A 22796-nucleotide genomic window follows, 5' to 3' on the forward strand; every position below is an offset into this window, starting at 1 on the left:
GCACACAAGAATTTCACTCGCATGTGCTGTGCCAGTGTGCCTGCACATGCGATGTGACAATAAAAGTGATTTGATTTGATTTGATTTGATTTGCAGAGGATACACAGCGTTTCTCTGAAAGCTGTGATGGAGCAAGAAGGACCATCCTCCAACCATGTTGCTGGTTTCACTGGGTTTTTATTTCTTTCAGGTTTGGTGTTTATGCTTTTCTATACTTTCAAACGTCTCATTCACTCTGCTGTCACTAATAAACAAGTGACCCGAAGACACGAGCAGCTGAAGTGTGCGCAGGAAACCGGGTCAGCACGGACTCGAGGAACCGTCAGTGAGCTGGACCTGCTGGACCTGCTGGACCTGCAGGCCTGCGGACGACAGCCGGGTTGGCAGGGCGTATCTGCAGTTAGTTCCCGTTTCCTCTCGCTGACCTGAACCTGCTTCTGCTTCCAGTTTGGATCTCCTGTCGAGCCCAACCCGGCACACGATTCAACATCCAGCAACTTCTGGAGACGAAGCTCAGCTTTCCCTCTGCGACATCCTCACGGACAGGAACCAGAGAACCCCGCATCGATGGAGAACAGAAGAGCCTCAGAGCGAGGTCCTGACGTGATAACGGATCGAACGCTCCCGGCCTCTGAGCTGCTCCGATCTTCAAACACGTGAGGATGGCGGGTTGGACAGTGCTGGAGGCAGGTGAGGTCAAAGGTGTGCCGCTTCACAGTGGAGGTTCATAAATAAAATCTAAATATGACGAAGAGCAAACTTTCCTGAATCAGCTTCATTCAAACTACGAACTCAACAGTTTATAATCACGGAAACGTTTCCAGGTCCCAATGTGATCACATGACATCCACAAAGAAGTCGCCGGGGTTTCCCATGGCCATGCGGAAGGACTGGCGGGAGGCGGAGACTCCAGGCTGGGCTGTTGGAAGGTCATGGTGCTGACCTCTAGATGACGGCAGGAGGTCTCCAAAGCAGCTCGGAGGTCGCTGGATGCTACTGTCACTGAGAGGCTCCGCCTCCAGACGCTTCTCAGGAGAGGCACTCGCTTCCTGTTTGGAGGCTCTCAATTCGCTCCCTCCTGCTCCTTCCTCCTGATTATCGCTGCAGTTCGAGCCGCTACTACAGCTTCCTGTGAGGTCACAACAAACATGACATCATTACTTCAGACATCATGATGTCAGTCATTTCACAGCGACCGTATTTGGACAAGAGCGGCCAGCTGATCAGTAACAGCCAATCAGAACCCACTGCGAGTGTTTGTACACCAGCACGTTTGTTACCTTCACTACATGGGCCGCCTCCTCCTCCAAGGGCCGGCAGCTGGTGGAGCGGGTGGGGGGAGCTGTAGGGGTGGGGGATGGGGTACTGGTAGGGGAAGGTGAGCTGGTCGCAGTCAGACCCTCGTGTGGAGGCTCCTTCCTGATCCATCAGTGACATCACAGCCATGTCTGAGGAGGAAGCACAGAGTCATGATCAGCGCAGCAGAGACCTCAAACTCACGCTCTTATTATGAAATGTTTTTAACTTCCTGCCCTCACCTCCACAGAGGTCTCCGAACACATAATAGCACTGCTCGGAGAAGGTCACCTTGTTGACGGTGTGTCGGATGAACCCGGCCTTCAGCAGGTTGCCGGCATACTTGCGAGCCTCGCGTCGGTCAATGAAGCCATCCACGTTGCGGTGCAGCCAGTCCACCACGTCTGAACCTGCGGGGGCGGAGGGAGGCCGTCAAAGGTGAGCCACACATAACTTCCCGCTTTCCTAAAACCAGCCCTCGCTGCAGTCCAGCCACCAAAGCTCTGCGGGGATCCGAGGAACGTCCCTGGAACCAGAACCAGCTCTAACTGGTACTTGCTCGCTCTCCGAGCCTCGTGGAGTGAACGTCCTCACAGGGCGCCATTCATTGTCTGACGGCTCCTCGCTAGCACACTGTGGTTGCCTAGGTAACCCTCCAGCGTATTTACTACCAGTGTAGTATCCTGTGCTCTCATTGGTTAGAACCTTAGTTGCTCATCTCAAAGCTGATAAGGGTTTATCTCGGGACCCGCACACTTCAGTGTGGTTAAAAAATGCCTGGCACGCTGATGATGATGGTTTTGCTACCATGGCGCCCCGCGGGCGACATACCTCTCCGTACTCTTACGCTAGTACTGCTAGCTGCTGTCGCATCTGGAACTTCAAAGCTAACGTTAGTCTGGGTTCTCCAAAAAGTTGATTCATCTGGACGTAGCGTTTTGTGGGAGAAACGTTTCGTCACTCATCCAAGTGACTTCTTCAGTCTTCTCTGAAGAAGTCACTTGGACCAACTTTTTGGAGATTTACTTTCCTGGATGATTGAGAATGCATCAAGACGTTAGTCTGGGTTCAACATGGCCAGTGACCAATCACATTGTTGTGATGTCATAGCAATGTGGAAAAAAACCTGTTGCTGTCCCCTCGGGAAAAAAATCCCAAAAAGGGGGCGGTGCTGTTTCCATGGTCCAAAACAATGACATCACAACAACGTGACAGGTCACCTGCCATGTTGAACCCAGACCAACGTTAGCTTTGACGATTCAGGAACAACACCAACACGGGGATACCAGAGCGAGCGCCTGCTCCTACAGGGGAGTGTGGGTTCGGCCGGCGGCCACGTCCCGGTAAACCGCGCTGGCTCGCAGGCTAAACGAGCTGAGGGTACCACACAAAGGGCCACTGTGTGTGACGGACGTCATTCGTAGCTCTAACATTGGTGGTGTAAAAAGTCACAGAGTGGAGGGACGGTCTGGATCGGCTGAGGGCGGAGACCAGGTCAGAGCGAAGAGCGAGTACGTGAAGACGAGACGATGAGGTTTCCTAAGTGACTGAACCCACACATGATGGTCATCAGAGGTTAAAGGTCACAGTTCCAGGATTCAGACCAAAATATGAGCCGGACTTCTTACCGATGAAAGCGTTGGGGATGGTGATCTTCAGCCACATCCTGTCTCGGACCTCCAGGCCAGACTCGGGATTGGCCATCGCCTTGACAACCATGGTCATGTCACTGTGGATGTTGAGGTGGTTCTCCTCGTTCACGCCTGGAAAAAAGTAGCAGGTTAGCATCTGATGGACAGGTGACGGGAGGTGCAGAGGATGGTGGGTGTAATACCGTATAGTGGGAGGAGCCTCCCCGTCATGGCGGCGGTGTGAGACACCCAGGCAGCAGGGTCGATGGGACGGACTGGCTCGCCTGTGGAGATTTGGATGTGTCATGTAATCATTTTACTTTATGTAACACATCTTGTGTGCCAAACAAATACCGACGATAACTCACTTCTCGGCAACGTGAAGCAGCCTCGCGGGTTCGGATCCCAACACTTTGCCACGGTTAGCGTCACCGGACTGAAAGGAAGATGACACAGATCGGTCATTATTCAAACTGTAACTTTATTCACACAGCAGCCTCTGACATGTACATAGACGGTGTCTTGGCAAGTTTTCAGGATTTGTCACACAAACTTGACCTCCCTCGTTCAGCTTATTTAGATACTTTCAAGTTCGCCACTTCTTTCAGCATCATAACCCTGACTTTCCAAATATAACTCTACTTATTGCTGTAGATGATCTGTTGAACCTGACATTTAAGCCTAAAGGTCTAATCTGAAGAACTAGTAATTGTATAGCCTCCTTTCAGAATAACAATGGCAAAGATCAAAGCGGACTGGGAGGATGAGCTGGGGGTGGACTTAGAGGAGGAGACCTGGGAGAGCGCTCTTTTAAGAGTAAACAACAGCACTTTCTGTGCCAAATTAAACATCATACAGTTCAAGATTCGACACCGCATTCATTACTCCAAGGCAAGACTGGCCAAAATATTTCCAAACATAGATGCAAGCTGCGAGAGATGTAGAAATCCCTCTGCAGATTTAACCCATATGTTTTGGTCATGTCCAACTTTAAAAGTAATTTTCAAAACACTGTCTGAAGCATTGAATGTTGAGCTTCAACCCAATGCAGCTATGGGTATATTTGGTGCTAGAGATAGAGGACATGGAACATTAAGGAAGAGCCATAAAAACACAATCGCTTTCACTACACTGCTTGCACGCAGAAGGATATTGTTGCATTGGAAGTCAAAGAAGCCACCCAAAGCGGCTCTGTGGTTCAGTGACCTGACACAGTTCATACAGCTGGAAAAGATAAGTACGCTCTCAAGGGGTCGAAGGAGAGATTCTTTGCTGTTTGGGATACATCGCTAAAATATTTAGAGAAAATTAAAACCATACCCACCTGATAGACGCTTGACAGCTGCCGTACATCCTTTTTCTGTGTGATTGTGATTAATTTTGTGCAAACTTCCCTTTAAGTGCACATCTTCAAATATGGTGAATTTCCTTGCACCTCATTTAAATTCACTTTATTCATTTATGTATTTAAATTTTTCCCCTCTGGATCGCTGTCCAACATGTTCTTGGGGTGGGGTAGATATATAGAAGGAGCATTGTGGCCTTGCTACATGTATATCTTCGTACTACATTGTTGATGCTCAATAAAAAGAAAACAAACAAACTTCTCCTTCGGTTACACTCACCTCCACCCACCCCCCTGCCTGCACTCTCCTCTTCACCTCTCTGTGGATGGTCAATCCTCCACCATCACTACCTCTGCTCCCTCCACCTGTGCCCCTCTCGTTCGGATGGGGCGACCGTGTCTCAAGAGTTGGCAGTTCGTCTTGTAACCCGGAGTACTGCGCTTTGAGTACTCCAGGAGAGTAAAAAAGCACTATATAAGAATCAGTCCATTTACCATATGCCTCCCCAGACCATCAGTGACGGCAGAGCACAGCCAATGACTGCCCAAAATATTCATTGTATGTGCACAATGACAATAAAAGGCTATTCTATTTTATGTGATTCTATTCTCCCCATCACCAAACCCACCATACCCAGTATGAAATCATAACGTTCTCAGACCCCTTCACATCTGTCACATGTGCTCAGAGTGAACCTGCTCTCGTCTGTGGAAAGTTTGGGCACCATTGGTGGACCTGCCAATTATGGTATTCTATGGCTAATGCCTGTCGGGCTCCACGGTGCCGGGCAGTGAGCACAGGGTCCACTAGAGGACGTCGGGGCCTCAGACCCCCCTCGTTAGTCTGTTTCTGATTGTTTGGTCAGAGACATTCACACCAGTGTCCTGCTGGAGGTCTGTAGCTCTGAGGACGCTCCTCCTCCTTACAAAGAGGAGCATTTACTGGTCCTGCTGATGGGTTAAGGGCCTTCTACGGCCCTGTCCACCCATAACTGCCCATCTCTCTGCATGGTCCTGAGACCGTGCTGGGAGACACATCAAACCTTCTAGCAACGATACGTAGATGCCATCCAGGAGGAGTGTTGGGAAGGTTACTTTTAAAATGCATTCCACTACAGATTACAGATGACATGCCCCAAAATGTATTTTGTAACGTATTCTGAATACTTTGGATTACTTAATATCATGCTTTTTACAACTACATAAATGTCCTATTGCTGTGTGATTCATTACTGAAGGTTACTCTCCACACCAACACCAACTAGACTTTTTAAATCTTAATATAAACGAGTAACAGCAGGTGGACATTAGGTAAGGCTGTACAGGCATTAGAGCCTCTCAATGAGTGTTTTATTTGGGTTTCCACTGGCATGCAATTACCAAAGATGGAGAGGGGACAGCCTAAGTTATGAAACAGGAAAAGACCGTTGTGTAATCCATTCATTTCAAGTAACTGTATTCTGAATACCACCTTTTTAAACAGTAACTGTAATGGATTTTTCTGATGTGAAATATGTGGCTCCAAAAGATTGGCGAACACTAGCTCAGAGCACCTGCTGTTAATTTCATTCAGACCAAAGCAGCAGAATCGGATGAACCCCAACTCGGAGCTGACCGCTTTGACAGACTCGACGGTCTGGTTAAAGCGTTCCTTTGATGCAGCGTCTCCACTGCGACGCAGGAAAAACACCTGAGCTCCCGCACGGATTCATTTGTCAGATAAATCAAAGCTGACTTTAAACCACGTGATCGGCCTTGGTTACCATGGCAATCTTACGGATGAAGCAAAAGGTCTCACCCCGGTTTGTGGACGATCTCTCGGAGGACTCGGACGGCGTCGTCGTTGCTCATGTTCTCGAAGTTGATGTCGTTCACCTGACGGACACACAGACGACACAGCATCGTGAGCCTTCTCACCACCACCTTTAAAACAGGAAGCGGATTAAACGGCATGAGCGGCACCTGCAGCAGCATGTCTCCCGGCTCGATGCGTCCATCCGCCGCCACCGCTCCGCCCTTCATGATGGAGCCGATGTAAATGCCTCCGTCCCCTCTGTCGTTACTCTGACCGACAATACTGATGCCCAGGAAGTTGTACCTCTCTGACAGACAGGCAGGCACACAGCAGGGTTACCCTGAGCTCTGCTGCTACGTGCAAACATCCCTGTCACTGCGAGCTAACAGCCGCTCCATAATAACTCTAGCTTCTTAAACCTGCGTTCTCTCTAATGTCCTGCAGGAGGCGACTTCTGACTGTGCTCCTGCATGAGCGTGCTGCTCAGCTCGTGCTTTCAGCTGTGACTGAACAAGCAGCAAGTTACTTTTGGTCCAGTTGGAGTTTCAGAGAAACAGGAAGCAGGGGAGGGTTTAGGGCGGGGCTACGGTGTGATCGGCAGCAGCGCTCACCCGTACTGAAGCGTACTCACCCATGTTGAGAGTTACAGTGATGATGTTGAGCGACATGGTGGAGTCAGTGACACTGCTGAAAGACACAGACTGACAGACAGACGGACAGAGAGAGGAGACAGTTACAGACGGACGGACAGACAGACAGTAGAGGAAGGTGAAGGACGGCCCCCTCAGACAGGAAGTTCATCAGGTAACGTCACTGACAGAGTCCACAGGTGTCCGCAGTCCTGAGTCAGCTGACCGACTCATCAGCGGCACCTGCTGTCAGCCTGGACCAGTCACATGACTGACTCTGACCTCCGTGAGCTCAAAGGTCAGACGGCTTTGGTCACAAAGACCGCCCACATCAAAGCACCTGCGTGTGCGCACAGGTACGAGGAGGCAAAAACCAGCCCGCAGATGTGAGTAGAAGCGCTGCATTAGAATTCAGTAGACTTTCACTGAAGTTGGTTTGTCACCTGACCTGTGAGGATTAACAAATCACCTGAGAGCAGGAATGTTGTCACCATGGTAACCAACGCACGAGACCCCACAGGCCTCCACACAGTGACCCTGACCATTGTTGGTCCGTCTGTCTGACCTTTGAACCCTGCACACTCCCACAGGTCGCCTGAAAACTCACATCTGTTTCCTGTGCAGCGCCGCCACAGCTGAGGAGGCGCCGATGGCCTCCGACCAATCAAGTCGTTTGTTACAGGAAAAAATAGGAAGTGTCTGAACTCTGTCAATAACGCCAACTGATGTCAGTGTGCGTGCGTGTGTGTGTTTACCCTCTCCATCCGCTGTGTTTTGGGTTTCCGGTGGCGGCGGCGTTGACGCCTGATGAGACGCGGTGAGGAGCTGCTCTGCTCTGTTGATTGGCTGAACCTGAAATGATGTCACAGAGGGAAGCACACCTGGTTCAGTCCGACTGACTTCACAGCTTACAGATACCTGTGTGGTTGGGCGTGGTCACTCGGTCGGGAAAAATTAAAGACAAAATGTAAATATTTGTACAAACAAACAGGAAAAAAGCTCGATGTGTTGAAGGAAAGCGGACGCACGAACCCACGCGCCTTCACTGAGATCTGTTGTTTTGTTTGTTGTCTCGGCTCCTCTCTCAGTCCCCTGTTTCCCCCTTTATGTGTGTGTTTGTGTGTATCCCGAATGCTGGCTTAGGAGCGTCATCGGGAAGCTGAAGCTGGCCACGCCTGCCGTACATCGAGCCTCGCTGGCTGAGCTTCAGTCGGCTCTCGGGGGGAAACGTTTCCTCGCCAAACTAATTTCTTTGTCTGGTCAGGATGTGGGAAACGAGCGTGTCACGACTCACGCCACAGAGCATCACCGCTGTGCCGAGGGTATCACTTTGTTACCTTCACTGGACATAAACTCACTGTCTGTTTTTGGAAACGTCCGAAAGGTCTGATTTTATGTTAATAAAATGAATAAAAGGAAGTGAGACTAAAAGTCGTCGCTGTCATTTATTATTATCATCAATATTAAAAATTATTGATGAAAGTTTAACGACAGTCATCAAAATAAACATCATTTGTTCACAGATTAAGTCCAAATAAATACATGATTATTTTTATCACTATGATCATTAAAAGAAAGGTGACATGCACATACCTGTGAGCGATGTTTCATAAAAATGTTGCGAGGCTCAAATTTAAAAATAAAAAAAATCTAAAATCCAGAGAAAACCTGCAAAAACGGACGGACGGAGGCGGGAACACATTATTTCTGCTCATGGATGAGCTGGGACGCTTTTATCTGCGGGACAATACAGACTGCAGCGCTAGTCACCTGACCTGCAGCAGCCAATCAGAGCAGGAGAAGGAGAGCGGCGTGTGAACAGGATTACTGGAGCAGAAGAAGCAGACCCAAGGGCGCCGAGTGCATGTCATAGCAAACCCACCAATCACAGCGAGGTCTGCTGATGATGTCATGAGCTTACCTTACATACTTAAAGCAGAGGGAAAGTGTTAACCTGCTGATTATGAGCATTATCGAGAGGTCAGAGTTCACTGAGGGTCCTCACAGGTACAGAGGTAGGTGTGTCTGTGAGTGAGACTGACCTTCCTCCTGAGTCTTCCTCAGAGGAGCAGAAACTGGTTGTTTCCAGTTCGCTGCTCTGCTGGGTCGATGAACTGTCGCCGCCACCTGTTGGCTCCACCCCCCTCTTATCAGCTGGGCAGTGGGCGTGGCCATTCAGGCGATCACCTGTAGAGACCACAGCCAATCAGCAGATGGCAGGAAATGCCTGTCACTGTTTAATAGGTGTGCAGGTGACACCTCTCTCTCTGCGTCTTACCTTGCTCACCCACATCTTTCCTCTGCAGCCTCTCTGAAACAGCAGGTTTGACCTCTGACCCCTGCAGCTCATCATGGCTCACAGTAGCAGCACTGAGACAGACATGACATCACTTCCTGTCAGCATTGAGGCCTGCGCTACAACACATGTTGCATTCGGGGCCGCGGTGTACTCACTGGAAGGATGGCGGTCTGGAGTCTCCGATACCACCTGTCCTCTCTATAGGGGGCGGGGCTAAATTGGTGGGCGTGACCACAGACTGGACATCTGAACCTCTGAAATCCAGCTGGCAGGTGTCTGATGACACCAACTGCAAGGAGAGACATGATGAACACCTGAAGGCTCAGGACACACCTGTGTGTGTGTTTGTGTGCGAGTTGTGCCTGTTTACCACCACTGTGAGGACACAAATTACAACTGACATTGTGGGGACAAAGAATTTTCTGTAATAAAGGTTTAAGAGTGGGGAAGCTTCTAATTAGAATCCATTCAGTGTCTTCCAGTTATCCAATAAATAACACAACAAAATGTGTTTTCAGTCTTTTAATGTGACTGAAAAAAGCTGTTGTGTGCATGCAGGTGTGTCTGCAGGTGTGTCTGCAGGTGTGTCTGCAGGTGTGTCTGCAGGTGTGTGCTTTGGCTGACTGTGTCGTTTTGAGACAAAGGAACGATTTTAGAGTTTGTCCTCAATCATCATCAACAGTCCTCATAAACTCAGCTGTGCCATGTTCGTGTGTTACTGACCCAACAGACGACCCGTCCGTTCACACAGGGCAGCCTGGCGTCATCATCGCTGATCTCCTCTTTGACCACCCTGTAACACATCAGGATTAGCCATGAAAGAAAATTAAACATAAGTACTCTAAAAATATCTAATAGCACATGTGGGCATCTCAGGTAGACAAAAGCCACACCCACCTGCTATCAAAACCTCATATTTGTGAGGGGCAGCCAATTAGAAGGAAAGAGATGCAAACAAACTGGACTAACATCACGACAACAACGCTGAGGGTCTAAAGTGGGCGGTGTTATGGTTGCTACGTCCATCTCATATTCACAATCTGAGTATTACTGCAGCTGTGGCGGGGACACAAACCCCGCCGGGTGTTCTCCTCCTCTTTGTTACACTCAGAGTCACAGATCAATACTGAGCAGATCGATCGATCATCGCAGCATCAGCTGAGAGGGGTCACACACATGTGCTGGTCTGCCTATCTTTGTGAGGACACATAGTCACAGACTCCATCCCCCAAACTTGAACCTGGTTATAATCTGAGCCCTGAAACCAGCTCTGCATCTCCACGCAGCCGTACAGTCTGTCATAAAAGCCCTGTGTGTGCGTGTGTGCGCGTGTGTGTGTTTGTGTGCATGCATGCGTGTGTGTGTGCGCGCGCACACAGGGATTATAGAAGCTCAGATTATTAAACAGTTGTTTCATCAGCGGTTCAGAGTAAATGAGTGAATAAAAATGAGGAGAGCTCACACTGAAACACAGGCTGGACTTACGAACCGTCAGCAGTGTGTAACTGCACAGACTGTGACCTGTGTGTGCAGAAGGGTTTACAACCACACAAATACAAAGACGAGTTTGAGGCGTGGAACCTGCTGCAGCGTGCCCACGTCACAGCGCCGCTCCATAAAAGCTCTTTCACGTGAAAACAGCAAAAACCAGAGTAAGTGAAACGTGCAGAAGGAGCCCCGGAGCGCGGGGACGCCACAGATGTGAACAGATTTGAACGTGGGTGGATGAAGCGGAGCGACATGTTCTCCAGAGAACTTCCTGTCAGGAAGAACCACCCAGTCTCCGCCTTGTCCACCACAGCTGCTGCACACGTGCGGTACAGCGGACTTGCCCACCTTTGACCCAGAGGCCACAGGTGCAGCATTGGGTGGAGCAGCTCAGCACCAGGCTCTGACCGGGCTCTGCTGCCGCCACCTTAGGGTTTCTCCAAGTGTAGGACTGCAAAGAGGGCGGAGCACCCCCGATGGCGCCAAAGGTGTGGCTCCAGGCTGACCTCTGACCTCAAGCTCTGAGGGGACAACACCTGTTCCACATGGACAGGAGGCAGGTGGGGGGCGCTCCCTGTTAGGCACCTGAGGTCCTGCTGCTGCTGCTGCTGAGGGTCAGCTTCAGCTGCTCCACCCTGACATGCGCAGGAGGGTGATTGTACCTTAAGAATAACAAACATCGCGTGACGGGAACAATACACTCACCCGACCACGGATCAATGAGCGCACGGACCACGTGACTCACCCGAAGTCGTCGTCCACGGACTTGAAGAAAAATTTCACGTTGGGTTTGTTCAGCACGTGCTTAAAGTCCGCCAGGGTCACGCGCTCCGCGGGCACGTTGATGCGGACGAGGTAGGGGGTGTCCTGGTCCTCCAGGTGATAGATGACGCGGGTCTCCTCCGCCATGCCCGCGAGCCCGGCTTGGCGGTCACGGGATGACGCTGAGGAGACACAGCTGTGCACCTGTCCGCGCGCCCGCGTTCCGTTCGTGCGCGTCTCCGCTCCAGAGATTTCGCTCTCGGTCCAGATGTGTCGGTCCAGCTTCTGCGTGTCTGATGCTTCGTCTCCTCCTGACGCCGTCAAGACACACACACGCACGAACACACTTCCGCTCGGACCCTTCAGAATAAGAGCTGAATGAACACAGGTAAAAATAAAAAGAATATCTGGACTCTGAGAAATGATGACACATACACACCTGCACGTTATTACGTCACAACGTCAGAGGTTCAGTCTCCACGTTAAAGGTCATGTTTCTTTTGGGGCTTTTTGTTCTTAATCAGTTTTATTTATTAATTATATGTTATGTAGTTATTTTATCTTATTTTTTAAATTACGTTTACCAATTTATTTTGTAGGTCCGCATATTCAAACTCCCTGAAGGTACAGAACAAATGTCCTCGACTCAGAAACGCTTTTCTTTTTCCCGCCGTCCTGGTTGTGACGTCACGTCCCTCACCTGTATCCGGGCTGAATTCATGAGCTCACAGCTGAATCCAACCCCTGAATAAACTCGAGCCCATGACGATCGTTTCCGGCTTCCGCTGCTCGGACGAGATCAAACGAACCGCTGAATCATCCTGTAACGGACCGCTCCTCCAGCTTTTATTGTGAACGGAAGGCCTCAGAGCTTCCGGCACTTATGCCCCTTCAAGCTAACGCCTAACACGTCCGACTTTTCCGGCCTGATCTGAGAGTGAAAGCACCCATAGAGACAATCATTTTATTGTAAATCAAACACGTGATCAAACAGGAAACAGTTTCAGTTATTGACACGCTAATTCATGAATATAAATAAAAGATGCATTCATTCGGTTCTGAATTTTCTCCATGGATTCTGATTGGATATCGGTGTTTATTAAAGGGTCAGCAGTTCATAAAAACAAACGTCCATAAAACAGTAAAAACAAACAGGCAACACGAGCTCGCCCATCGGACCGGTCCGTGGGCTCGTTTAGTCAGAGGTCAGGTAAACATGAGGTTATCTTCAACATTCAGAGAGCGAGGAGGCGTTCAGTGTCGGTGGGACGTTTCAGAGCCCGGACAGACAGAAGGCCGCGTGTTCCCAGCTGCACGAAGGCAGCGTTAAGGTGATCTGCTGGTGTTCTGAGGTCCTTCAGGTGAGTCCACACAAGCGGAGGTAGAGTTTAAACACTGTCACAGAGGCTCCGCCCACACAGTGATGGGGGCAGAGACTTCAACAAGGCAAAGGCACTCACGGCGAAACCAACCAGCAGTGAGCGCACGGGCAGAGAATGAGCGTAAGGCTGAAATGTTTTTCTCACTGAATCATCAGCAAGCATGGCGTCTCCGTCCCTGCCCGGTCGATCTCTGCCCGCACAGCCTAGTCGCCGAGCGAGTTAGCACGAACGCAACCTGATTACGTGACGCCGCTCTGGTGGCGCGTTTTTGCCAGAAGCTGAGAAGAACTACCCGACCTCTGCTCTGTCGTCAGTCGCATAAAAACACTCTAGTGTCCAACCAGGGCCCTCCTCGGGGGCGCCAGACACAGGTCAAGCTTTCAAGCAGTGACCTTTGACCCACATCAACCCTTTTAAAACATCTGGAGTGAGGCTTCCTGTTGATTGTTTCTACTTCCTGTAGTCCGGGCATCACGCCGAGACGTTGACATCACGCAGAGCAATGGTGGCAGTTGTCCCGGTGGCTCCGCCAGGGGAGGCAGTCGCCACGGCAGCAGTTGGCTCCTGCGGGGGGGTGGAGCCGGAAGAGGGAGGCAGAGCGGAGCCATTCTGATTGGTCGAGCTGGTCTGGAACAGGATTTGCTGCAGCGTGCGTCTGAGGTTCGGGTGCAGCCGCCGCTGTGTCTGGTAGAAGATCTCCACGGCAACACACTTCATCACCCCAGCAACCAGGTCCTCATACAGCGGCACTGTGTACATCCTGGACGTCTGCGGAGAGGGAGGGGCAAACATGTGACAGAGTAGCTGAGCGACCCCCTTAAAACTATGTCTGTTCTGATTGGCTCAACGTCGCAACAGGCAGGTGGGCGGAACTTACGTGTTTGTGCAGGAAGGCTCGCACTCGCGGCAGGTCGGGGTAGAAGCTGTTCCTCACCACCATCTGCAGCCAGCGGATCTGCACCTCGGCGTTCAGCCCGTCAAACAGCGACGAGTACGAGTCCGACAGGCTCGCCATCACACCTGCGCAGTGACATCATCATTCATCACTGAACCTTCAGTGGACACCTGTCACATCACTTCCTGTGTTCTGCGCGGTGAGGAACATCAAGGCAGTTTCTCAACATCTGTACTTGTGCTCCGGCATCAGTCGCAGTACTGTTCCCGTCAAAGTAACAAATATAACATCAAAATATTTAAATTCAGGAGGAAGCAGTTTCACCGGGAGCAGAAACGGCGTGCTGATGCGTGGAGATCCTGAACGCTGCTCCAACAATGATCTGATTATTTGTTCCAAACCAGCTGTCTGCCCTGAGTGTTTACTAACGCTATGATGATTGGGAGACACGTGTCATGTAGTGATTGTGCTTCACTGTATGAAACAGATGATCCGTCAAAGTGCTGAAGATACTTTTTGAAATATCTTTTTCCTGAAGTAAATCTGCTGCATCATGTGTAACAGTTAAACTAAGAGGGGGTGGAGCTGTGATGTCATCACGTACACTGCCGTTCCAATAGCAGAACGATCGCGCTGTGTTCTTGGGAAGTCCGAACTCCCGTGTGAACTTATGGAGTCCAGACTAGCGAGGACGTCAGTACAGACGTGAGTACTGAGAAACGGCCCACGTCCTCGTCACCAACCATTTGCAGCAAACAGGAAGTCACATGACCCCTTTCATCAGTACTCGTATGTTTCATGCTGCGGAGTACAAATACTCGAGTACTTTGCACTCGAGCAGATTATTGCAGGCTCTGAATGATGTGTTGCAGTGTTTCTACGGCAACTTACTGTGCGGCAGCGGCGAGTGGTCCAGCATGCGGTCCAGGAAAAGGACGATCTGAAAGGTGCTCCAGGTCGAGAGGTCAAAGGTCGCGAGCGCCTCTAGGTCAGGGGGGTCAGCGTTCCTCCACAGGTCGCACAGATCCTGGACGGGCCCGATAAGAGCGCTGCCCGCTGACAGGTCTGGCTCGTAGAGAGGCGGGCCGCAGCCGCTCAGCCAACGCTCAAACTCTAGACCTGAGGGCGAGCATACACACAGGAAGTGATGTCACAGAGAAGACTAGGAGGCTGCTGACACACAGGTGAGCTGAAAGTGTCTCCTGACCTTCTCTCTTAGCGACGGCGGCATCCTTCAGCTCCGGGAAGTAAGACAGGAAGTAGTCTATGAGGTCCTGAGCCACCACGCTCTTAAACTTAAACTCTGAGATGTAATCCTGTGACACACACACGATGCAAACGCTGGTCACATGACTCTGAGCAGCATGTAAAACATCCTGATGAAATGTAAATCTATGGAAACGTGGAGCAGGAGTATGTGGACGCTGTGACTGTGAAAGCGACTCAGCTGCTGTCCACAAACAAACTGTCACTGCTCGAACACACGTGACACATGTATGACTCCAGTGTCTGTGTGACTGCGTGTGTGTCTGTCTGCGTGTGTGTGTGACTGTGTGTCTGTGTGTGTGTCTGTGTGACTGTGCGAGTGTGTGTCTGTGTGACTGTGCGAGTGTGTGTCTGTGTGACTGTGTGACTGTGTGTGTGTGTCTGTGTGACTGTGCGAGTGTGTGTCTGTGTTTGTGTGTGTGTGACTGTGTGTGTGTGTTTGTGTGTGTGACTGTGTGTGTGTGTCACGCTCTGATCTGTCTTTACCAACAACATTTTGTTCAGCGCTCTCGTTATTAAAAGGAAACTGAAAGGACGTGTTTCATTCTTCAGTCTCGTGTCTTTGCAAAGCTCAACTCTTCCATCAGACTTACTGTACATTAAAAGTTCTGCAGAGTCAGCAGATGGAGCAAAAACACAAACACACTGATGACTGCCGTGTGTTTCTAATAGGCATCGTATTTAAAGGAAGGTTTGTTGCCTCTATGTTTACTTACATCAAACCTGTGGAAACACTATGGCTGCATCATTTTAACATTTTTTTAGTCCCGCCCACTCTGTGTCAACAGTCTAGCTCCGCCCCTGTGTTGGACCCTCTGAAGAAATGGTAAATGGCCTGTATTTGTATAGCGCTTTACACTACATTCAGTCATCCAGTTACCATGGCATGGTCATCTGAGCGAAGGCCACGCGGCTCTTCTGTCCTCCTGATAGGCTGGCCACCGGCCTCGTGGCCAACTCCCCCGTGATACCGTAACCTCCCAGCTGGTGGCGGTACTCCTCCTCGGTCCGACCTGCGATGCAAACGCAGCAGCCCATCAGAGCGCGACGTGGAGCTGCCAATGGTATTGTTGATGGCGCTGTTGCTATAGTTACCGGGGAACTTGTTGAGGAGCAGCTCCACAGAGCAGACGTTCAGGTCCAGCTGGTCCACATGGTGCTGACTGAAGTAACCGATCTTCAAGTTCCTGAGGCGAAAAGATGAGCAGCAGGCATGTTTAGATTAGCGAGCGCGTCTCGATTATCAGCACTCGCTGACAATCGCTCCGAGCACGAGCAGATCCCACAAACAGCGCATGAACAATGGCGCGTCCTCAGTCTGAACCCGCAGGCCCGATAAACAGAACGGAGCACTCGGAAACAAAGAATGAAACAGGTGCAAAGGCTGGAACACATCACAGGTAGAAACAGGAAGAGGAGGAGCCAAGAGGGAGAAAATGTTAAACCTTCCTAAAAACAGCGCAGGCAGTCCCTTAAAGAGCGAGTGGAGAGAAAGAAAGGCTTCCTGCACAGTGTACAGAGATCCAATAAGATGCAACCAACAGACCCCTCTGCTCTGATTGGTCCACTGGTCGTCTTACCTGTGAGCCTGCCTGACTCCGTTGACCGGGGTCAACTCGCCCATCAGCAACTTGAGGACGGTGGTTTTACCAGCACCGTTTTCACCGACCTGCCGAGAAACACAACAGCCCAAACAGCGAGCTGATTAATGACTGCACTTCCTGTTGTACCTCTGAATCATGTCTCACTCTGCATAGGCGCCCAGTGCTCACTTCCTGTCTGAGTACTGATATCTGTGCATGCCTCTTTGAGAACTCATCTTAGTCAATAATTAGTTTGTAATTGCTGCATCACACCACCCGGTGGAGCCACCTATCGTGTTCAGGAGACGCTCGCCAACGTTTGTGTCTGACGGTACAGTGCAGACCTGACGCTCTGCGGCCTGTCAGTCCATCCCTGAGCTAACAAGCTAACCTGGAGCCATGCCAGCTAAGCCAGCCACACCTGAAGGTCTCTCCACTCGCACAACGCTCTCTGCTGACTCATTGCCGTCAGCTGTAAAGCACTATACGCTGACCGTGGCGACACCGTGAAGTCACCATGGTGATAAGACCGTGAAGGTCACGACACAGTGCTGTCACACATACGATGCAGATCCGAGAGTCGAGGTCAGCTGACAGGTTGAGTCCGGAGAACAGCGCCTGGTCTTTACTGTAGTAAAACTCGACTTCATCCAGCTGCAGGATGGGCGGAGATAACTTCTCAAAGTTATCTGGAAACCTGAAGCGACACACAGCATGTCAGCTAGTCCAAGCTTTACTGCCACAGTGATCATTGGGGGTCAGAGGTCATCTTCTTACCTGAGCGTGACTTCAATTTCCTTCTCGATGGGCTTTAGCTCAGGTCTGCGGGAGAAAGCAAGCATTAGCTTACAGACAGGCAGCACAGACACCAGATCAAGGCGAGGAGGGCGAGGAGCACTCACAGCTTCTCCAGGAGTTTGAGTTTACTCTGCACCTGAGCTGCTCGGTTAGCGTTGTACCGAAATCTGTCGATGAAAACCTGAAAGACACACAGCAGCCGTTCACCAAAACTACATCAGCTCTGTGACACAGAATCACCTGACAGACAGTCTGTGATTCAAGCTGTCTGTGAGCAGCACGTCCTACAGACGCACTGAGTCACTGACATGAAACAACGAAGAGACACCAACAAGGCAGGCATACCGTGGAGCACCTGTTTGTACCCGTCTGTACTGTCTGTACCTGTGTGTGCCTGTCTGTATCTGTGTGTACTGCCTGTACCTGTGTATATTGTCTGTACTGTCTGTACCTGTGTGTACCTGTGTGTACCTGTGTGTACCTGTGTGTACCTGTGTGTACCTATGTGTACCTGTGTGTAACTGTGTGTACTGTGTGTACCTGTCTGTACTGTCTGTACCTGTGTGTATTGTCTGTACTTGTGTACCTGTGTGTACTGTCTGTACTGTGTACCTGTGTGTACTGTCTGTACCTGTGTGTACTGTGTCTGTACCTGTGTGTACCTGTGTGTACTGTCTGTACCTGTGTGTACTGTCTGTACCTGTGTGTACCTGTGTGTACCTGTTTGTACTGTCTGTATCTGTGTGTACCTGTCTGTACTGTCTGTACTGTGTGTACTGTCTGTATGGGTGTACCTGTGTGTACCTGTCTGTACCATGTGTGTACCTGTGTGTACCTGTGTGTACCTGTTGTACTGTCTGTACCTGTGTGTATTGTCTGTACTTGTGTACTGTCTGTACCTGTGTGTATTGTCTGTACTGTGTACTGTCTGTACTGTCTGTCTGTACTGTCTGTACTGTGTGTATTGTCTGTACCTGTGTGTACTGTGTGTACCTGTCTGTACTGTCTGTACCTGTGTGTACTGTCTGTACCTGTGTGTATTTGTCTGTACTGTGTGTATTGTCTGTATCTGTGTGTATTGTCTGTACCTGTCTGTACTGTCTGTACCTGTGTGTACTTGTCTGTAAGTGTGTGTATTGTCTGTACCTGTGTGTACTGTCTGTACTGTGTGTATTGTCTGTACCTGTGTGTACCTGTCTGTACTGTCTGTACCTGTGTGTATTGTCTGTACTTGTGTGTACCTTTTTGTACCTGTGTGTACTGTCGTCTGTACCTGTCTGTACTGTGTGTACCTGTGTGTCTGTCTGTACTGTCTGTACCTGTGTGTACTTGTCTGTAGTGTGTGTACCTGTGTGTATCGTCTGTACTTGTGTGTACCTGTCTGTACTGTCTGTACATGGGTGTACCTGTGTGTACCTGTGTGTATTGTCTGTACCTGTGTGTACCTGTCTGTACTGTGTGTACCTGTGTGTACCTATGTGTACCTGTCTGTACATGTGTGTACCTATGTGTACCTGTCTGTACTGGGTGTACCTGTGTGTACCTGTCTGTACATGGGTGTACCTGTGTGTACTGTCTGTACCTGTGTGTACTGTGTGTACTGTGTGTACCTGTCTGTACTGTGTGTACCTGTCTGTACTGTGTGTACTGTCTGTACCTGTCTGTACTTGTGTGTACCTGTGTGTACTGTCTGTACCTGTGTGTATTGTCTGTACTGTGTGTACTGTCTGTACCTGTGTGTACTGTCTGTACTGGTGTACCTGTCTGTACATGGGTGTACCTGTCTGTACCTGTGTACCTGTCTGTACATGGGTGTACCTGTCTGTGTATTGTGTGTACCTGTGTGTACGTGTGTTGTTGTACCTGTCTGTACTTGTGTGTACCTGTGTGTACCTGTCTGTATGTGTGTACTGTGTGTACCTGTCTGTCTGTGTATTGTGTACCTGTGTGTATTGTCTGTACCTGTGTGTACTGTCTGTACTGTCTGTACTGTCTGTTTCTGTCTGTACCTGTGTGTACCTATGTGTACCTGTCTGTTACTGTGTGTACCTGTGTGTACTTGTCTGTGAGTGTGTGTAACTGTGTGTATTGTCTGTACTTGTGTGTACCTGTGTGTACCTGTGTGTACTGTCTGTACCTGTCTGTATTGTCTGTACTGTGTGTACCTGTGTGTACCTGTCTGTACTGTCTGTACCTGTGTGTACTGTCTGTACCTGTGTGTACCTGTCTGTACCTGTCTGTACCTATGTATACCTGTGTGTACTGTCTGTACCTATGTGTACTGTCTGTACCTGTGTGTACTGTCTGTACTTGTCTGTACCAGTGTGTACCTGTCTGTACTGTCTGTACCTGTGTGTACCTGTATGTGCTGTCTGTATTGCAGCTGGGCCTCGTACTCTCTCTGCTGGTTCTTCAGTCGGTCCTCTTTGGTTTTAATAAAATTTTCGTAGTTGCCGCGGTAACTGTCAAGCCTCTGGGAGTGCAGGTGGATGATGTCTGTGACCACGGCATTCAGGAAGTTTCTGTCGTGGGAGACGACCAGGATGGTGGACTGCCAGGTCTGCAGGGGAGGGATGACTTATGAGGTTAGTGCAGCTGAGATAACCGACGCAGCCTGCCTCGTTCACTGACACCACCGCACAAACGTTTTAAACCTACAGTCTGAATATGGCCACGCCCCAGTTTCTCCTCATTAGGAAGCAGGCTGACCTGTTTTCATCAATGTGGTCTGAACACGTCCAGCATTAACACTGAGTGACAGGGATCGTTATCAGGACGTGAGGTGACATCGTCAGGATGTGTAAACAAACTGAGGTGAGAAGAATCCATGTGTGAGAGAAACACTCACGCACACGTCTGTGAGCGAGGCCGCTGTTTGCAGAGAGAGGCTAACCTTACCTGCAGGTAGTTCTCCAACCACAGAATAGCTCTGACATCCAACATGTTGGTGGGCTCTGAAACACAAAACATGGAGAATACGTCACAGACCACCTCCTCCCATCACAGCTGCAGCGAGGGAGGAGGACTGACTAGAGCAGCAGGAGAGAGCGAGGACTGAGAAAGATGAGGGAGACCAGAGAGAGAGAGAAACTCAGTGGAGCATCGATGCTGTAGTATCACTGCTGTGTACCTGTGTGTTTGTGTGTGTGTGTACTGTGTGTGTGTGTGTGTGTGTGTGTGCTGTGTGTGTGTGTGTGTGCTGTGTGTGTGTGTGATGTGTGTGTGTGTGTGTGCTTGGTGTGTGTGACTGTGTGTCTCGTGTGTGTGACTGTGTCGTCTGCTGTGTGTGTGACTGTGTGTCTCTGTGTGTGTGTCTGCTGTGTGTGTGTGACTTGTGTGTGTGTGTGTGACTTGGTGTGTGTGTCTGACGTGTGTGTGTGTGTGTGACTTGGTGTTGTGTGCTGTGTGTGTGTGTGTGTGTGTGTGTGTGTGTGTGTGTTGGTGTGTTGTGACTGTGTGGTGTGTGTGTGTGCTCTGGTGTGTGTGTTGTCTGTGTGTGTGTGTGTGTCTGTGTGTGTGTGTGTGTGTGTGTCTGTTTGTCTGTGTGTGTGTGTGTGTGTGTGTGTGTGTTGTCGTGTGTGTGTGTGTGTCTGTTTGTGTGTGTGTGTGTGTGTGTGTTCTGCGTGTGTGTGTGTGTGTGTGACTGCTGGTGTGTGTGTGTGTGTCTCTGTGTTGTGTGTCATGGTGTGTGTGTGTCTTGGTGTGTGTGTGTTTGGTGTGTGTGTGTGTGTGTCTTGCGTGTGTGTGTGTGTGTCGTGTGTGTGTGCTCTGGTGTGTGTGTGTGTGACTTGGTGTGTGTGTGTGTGTGTGCTCTGCGTGTGTGTGTGTCTGTGTGTGTGTGTGTGTGTGTGTGTGTGTGTGTGTGTGTGCTGTGTGTGTGTGTGTGTGTCTGTGTGTGTGTGTGTGTGTCTCTGTGTGTGTGTGTGTGTGCTGTGTGTGTGTGTGTGACTTGTGTGTGTGTGTGTCTGTGTGTGTCTGTGTGTGTGTGACTGTGTGTGTTCTGGTGACTGTGTGTGTGTGTTGGTGTGTGTGTGTGTTGTGTGTGTGTTACTGGTGTGTGACTGTGCTGTGTGTTGTCTCGCTGTGTGTGTGTGTGTGCGTGCTGTGTGTGTGACGTGTGTATGTCAGTGTGTGTGCCTGTGTGTGCGTGTGTGTGTGTGTTGGGTCTGGTGTGTGTGTGTTGTACCACATTGTGCTGCGTAAATTCTGATTTGTGTGCATTGCACAGACCACATCAGAGTGTCACTATAGTCTCAGAGACACATTCCCGTGCTAGCATACAGAACATATTTTATGACATCATTACACAGTTACTCAGTTTTTTCTTTCTCACCAGTTGACAAACGTTATTCTGTGTGTGTGCTTTATTTAACTTGTATTTTTGTGTTAAATGTGAACTTTTGTGCGTGTTTGTGTATTTTCTTTTTCTTTTTTTGTTTGTTTTTTTTTTTTTTTTTGCTGTTTTTAAATTTTGGTCATTGTTTGCAGTTTTTGTTTTTTTTGAGACTTACTGCGTGTGTGTTGTGGATAGCATGTGTCTTCCCTTATGGGCGCGTAGTGTGTTGTTACAGAGTTCGTCATAGTTATAAGTGATGTTACTACTGCGTGTGGTGGTACAGTGTCCCATGCTGCTGGGTAGTCTCTTCGGTGTTGGTGTGTCCACTACGAGGTCTCCACACACACTACAACTAGAGGTGCGATAAGCTCCCTGTCTGTCGTTGTGTGTGTATCTCTCCCACAGAATGACAGCGACACACACAGGAGGACATCCACAGTTGTTGACACAGAGACACCACACAGAGTCATAATGTGTCTCTGTCTGGCGTGTTGTTGTGTGGTGTGTGTCCGACACATTCCTGCGCAAGTTGTGTTAGCTAGGGTGACCTCTTCTGGGCGTGTGTGTGACAGGTCACTACAGCACATCACACCCACTCCATACACACTGACGTGTGTGGTGAGCTTCACTACAGTTCAACACCATCTGTGGTGCTCCACACACTCTCTGCGTGTGGTCGACACTACACGTGTGGTCAGTGTCTCCGTTCTTCGCGCATTAAAGTAAACACGATGGTGACACTTCCAGGGAAATCAACACATTTCTGCGTCTCACACAGAGCTGTGACTAAGCCATATTTCTAGGCGTTGTTGTTTTGTTGTGTTGTGTTCTCTGGCGGTGTCAGCAAAAAGTGTGGTGTCTATGAGTCAATCAGGTCTGCGTGTAGTGTGTGTGTCACCACATTCCTCATCTTCCTCCCTCTTCTGCATCCTGCGTGTAAGTGTGTGATTGTTGTCTCTGCGTAACTATGGGCTTGAAGTTTGGTGTCCATGGTAAGTCAAGGACACAGGACAACACCATTGTTGATGGTGTACAGTGATGACGTCATCTGTTCTATAAGAGGAATCCTTAGCACGATCTTGCGGCTCAGGACACCACAGAGGAGGGTCACTAAGGACAGACCAGAAGAGGACCACACAGGTGCGGTACATGAGAGACTCTGGGAGACAACCAGGTACCCATGTGTTAGACAGACACGACAGTGATACTTGTGTGACAGTGCACACTCCGATGCGCCGACATTGTAGTCACAGCGGTAGGTGAGAGAACCCTTACTGAAGGGCGTCTGCCT

The 22796-nt window shown here is 49.9% G+C and overlaps 3 protein-coding genes across 4 annotated transcripts in view; all 3 read right to left on the minus strand.

Moving 5' to 3' along the window:
• Positions 1 to 97: 97 nt before the first annotated feature.
• Positions 98 to 11412, minus strand: LOC102312915 (segment polarity protein dishevelled homolog DVL-3). 2 transcript variants are annotated; one of them, XM_005947847.3, is made up of 15 exons: positions 11229 to 11412; positions 9719 to 9788; positions 9151 to 9284; positions 8975 to 9066; positions 8739 to 8883; positions 7452 to 7548; positions 6699 to 6768; positions 6235 to 6374; positions 6071 to 6147; positions 3296 to 3363; positions 3131 to 3211; positions 2925 to 3059; positions 1539 to 1706; positions 1281 to 1448; positions 98 to 1129 (listed from the first exon to the last, which is right to left on the minus strand). In XM_005947847.3, the coding sequence occupies exons 1-15, from the start codon at positions 11390 to 11392 to the stop codon at positions 837 to 839; spliced, it is 1902 nt and encodes a 633-aa protein (XP_005947909.2). In that variant the 5' UTR covers positions 11393 to 11412; the 3' UTR covers positions 98 to 836. The 2 variants fall into 2 exon arrangements, with proteins under 2 accessions (XP_005947909.2, XP_005947910.2); XM_005947848.3 differs by lacking the exons at positions 6235 to 6374; positions 6699 to 6768.
• A 480-nt stretch (positions 11413 to 11892) lies between these two features.
• rnpepl1 (arginyl aminopeptidase like 1) overlaps positions 11893 to 22796 on the minus strand; it is an 18080-nt gene continuing 7176 nt past the window's right edge. The window contains exons 9-12 of the mRNA XM_005947846.3: positions 14730 to 14838; positions 14414 to 14641; positions 13505 to 13647; positions 11893 to 13395 (exon numbers count right to left, since the gene is read on the minus strand). Coding sequence (XP_005947908.1) covers positions 13099 to 13395; positions 13505 to 13647; positions 14414 to 14641; positions 14730 to 14838 — 777 coding nt within the window. The 3' untranslated portion in view covers positions 11893 to 13098. The remainder of the gene's footprint in view (positions 13396 to 13504; positions 13648 to 14413; positions 14642 to 14729; positions 14839 to 22796) is intronic.
• LOC121812336 (ATP-binding cassette sub-family F member 3-like) lies at positions 15436 to 20123 on the minus strand (the record flags this gene model as incomplete). The annotated part of the gene is given in 8 exon segments (XM_042214281.1): positions 15436 to 15801; positions 15884 to 15975; positions 16369 to 16457; positions 16936 to 17068; positions 17149 to 17193; positions 17274 to 17350; positions 19529 to 19729; positions 20068 to 20123. Coding segments are annotated over 8 exon segments (830 nt in total), but the record flags the coding sequence as incomplete, so codon positions are not given.

Source organism: Haplochromis burtoni, unplaced genomic scaffold (assembly GCF_018398535.1).
Source record: "Haplochromis burtoni strain Fernald_Lab_line unplaced genomic scaffold, NCSU_Asbu1 Contig_542, whole genome shotgun sequence".
Lineage (NCBI taxonomy): Eukaryota > Metazoa > Chordata > Actinopteri > Cichliformes > Cichlidae > Haplochromis > Haplochromis burtoni.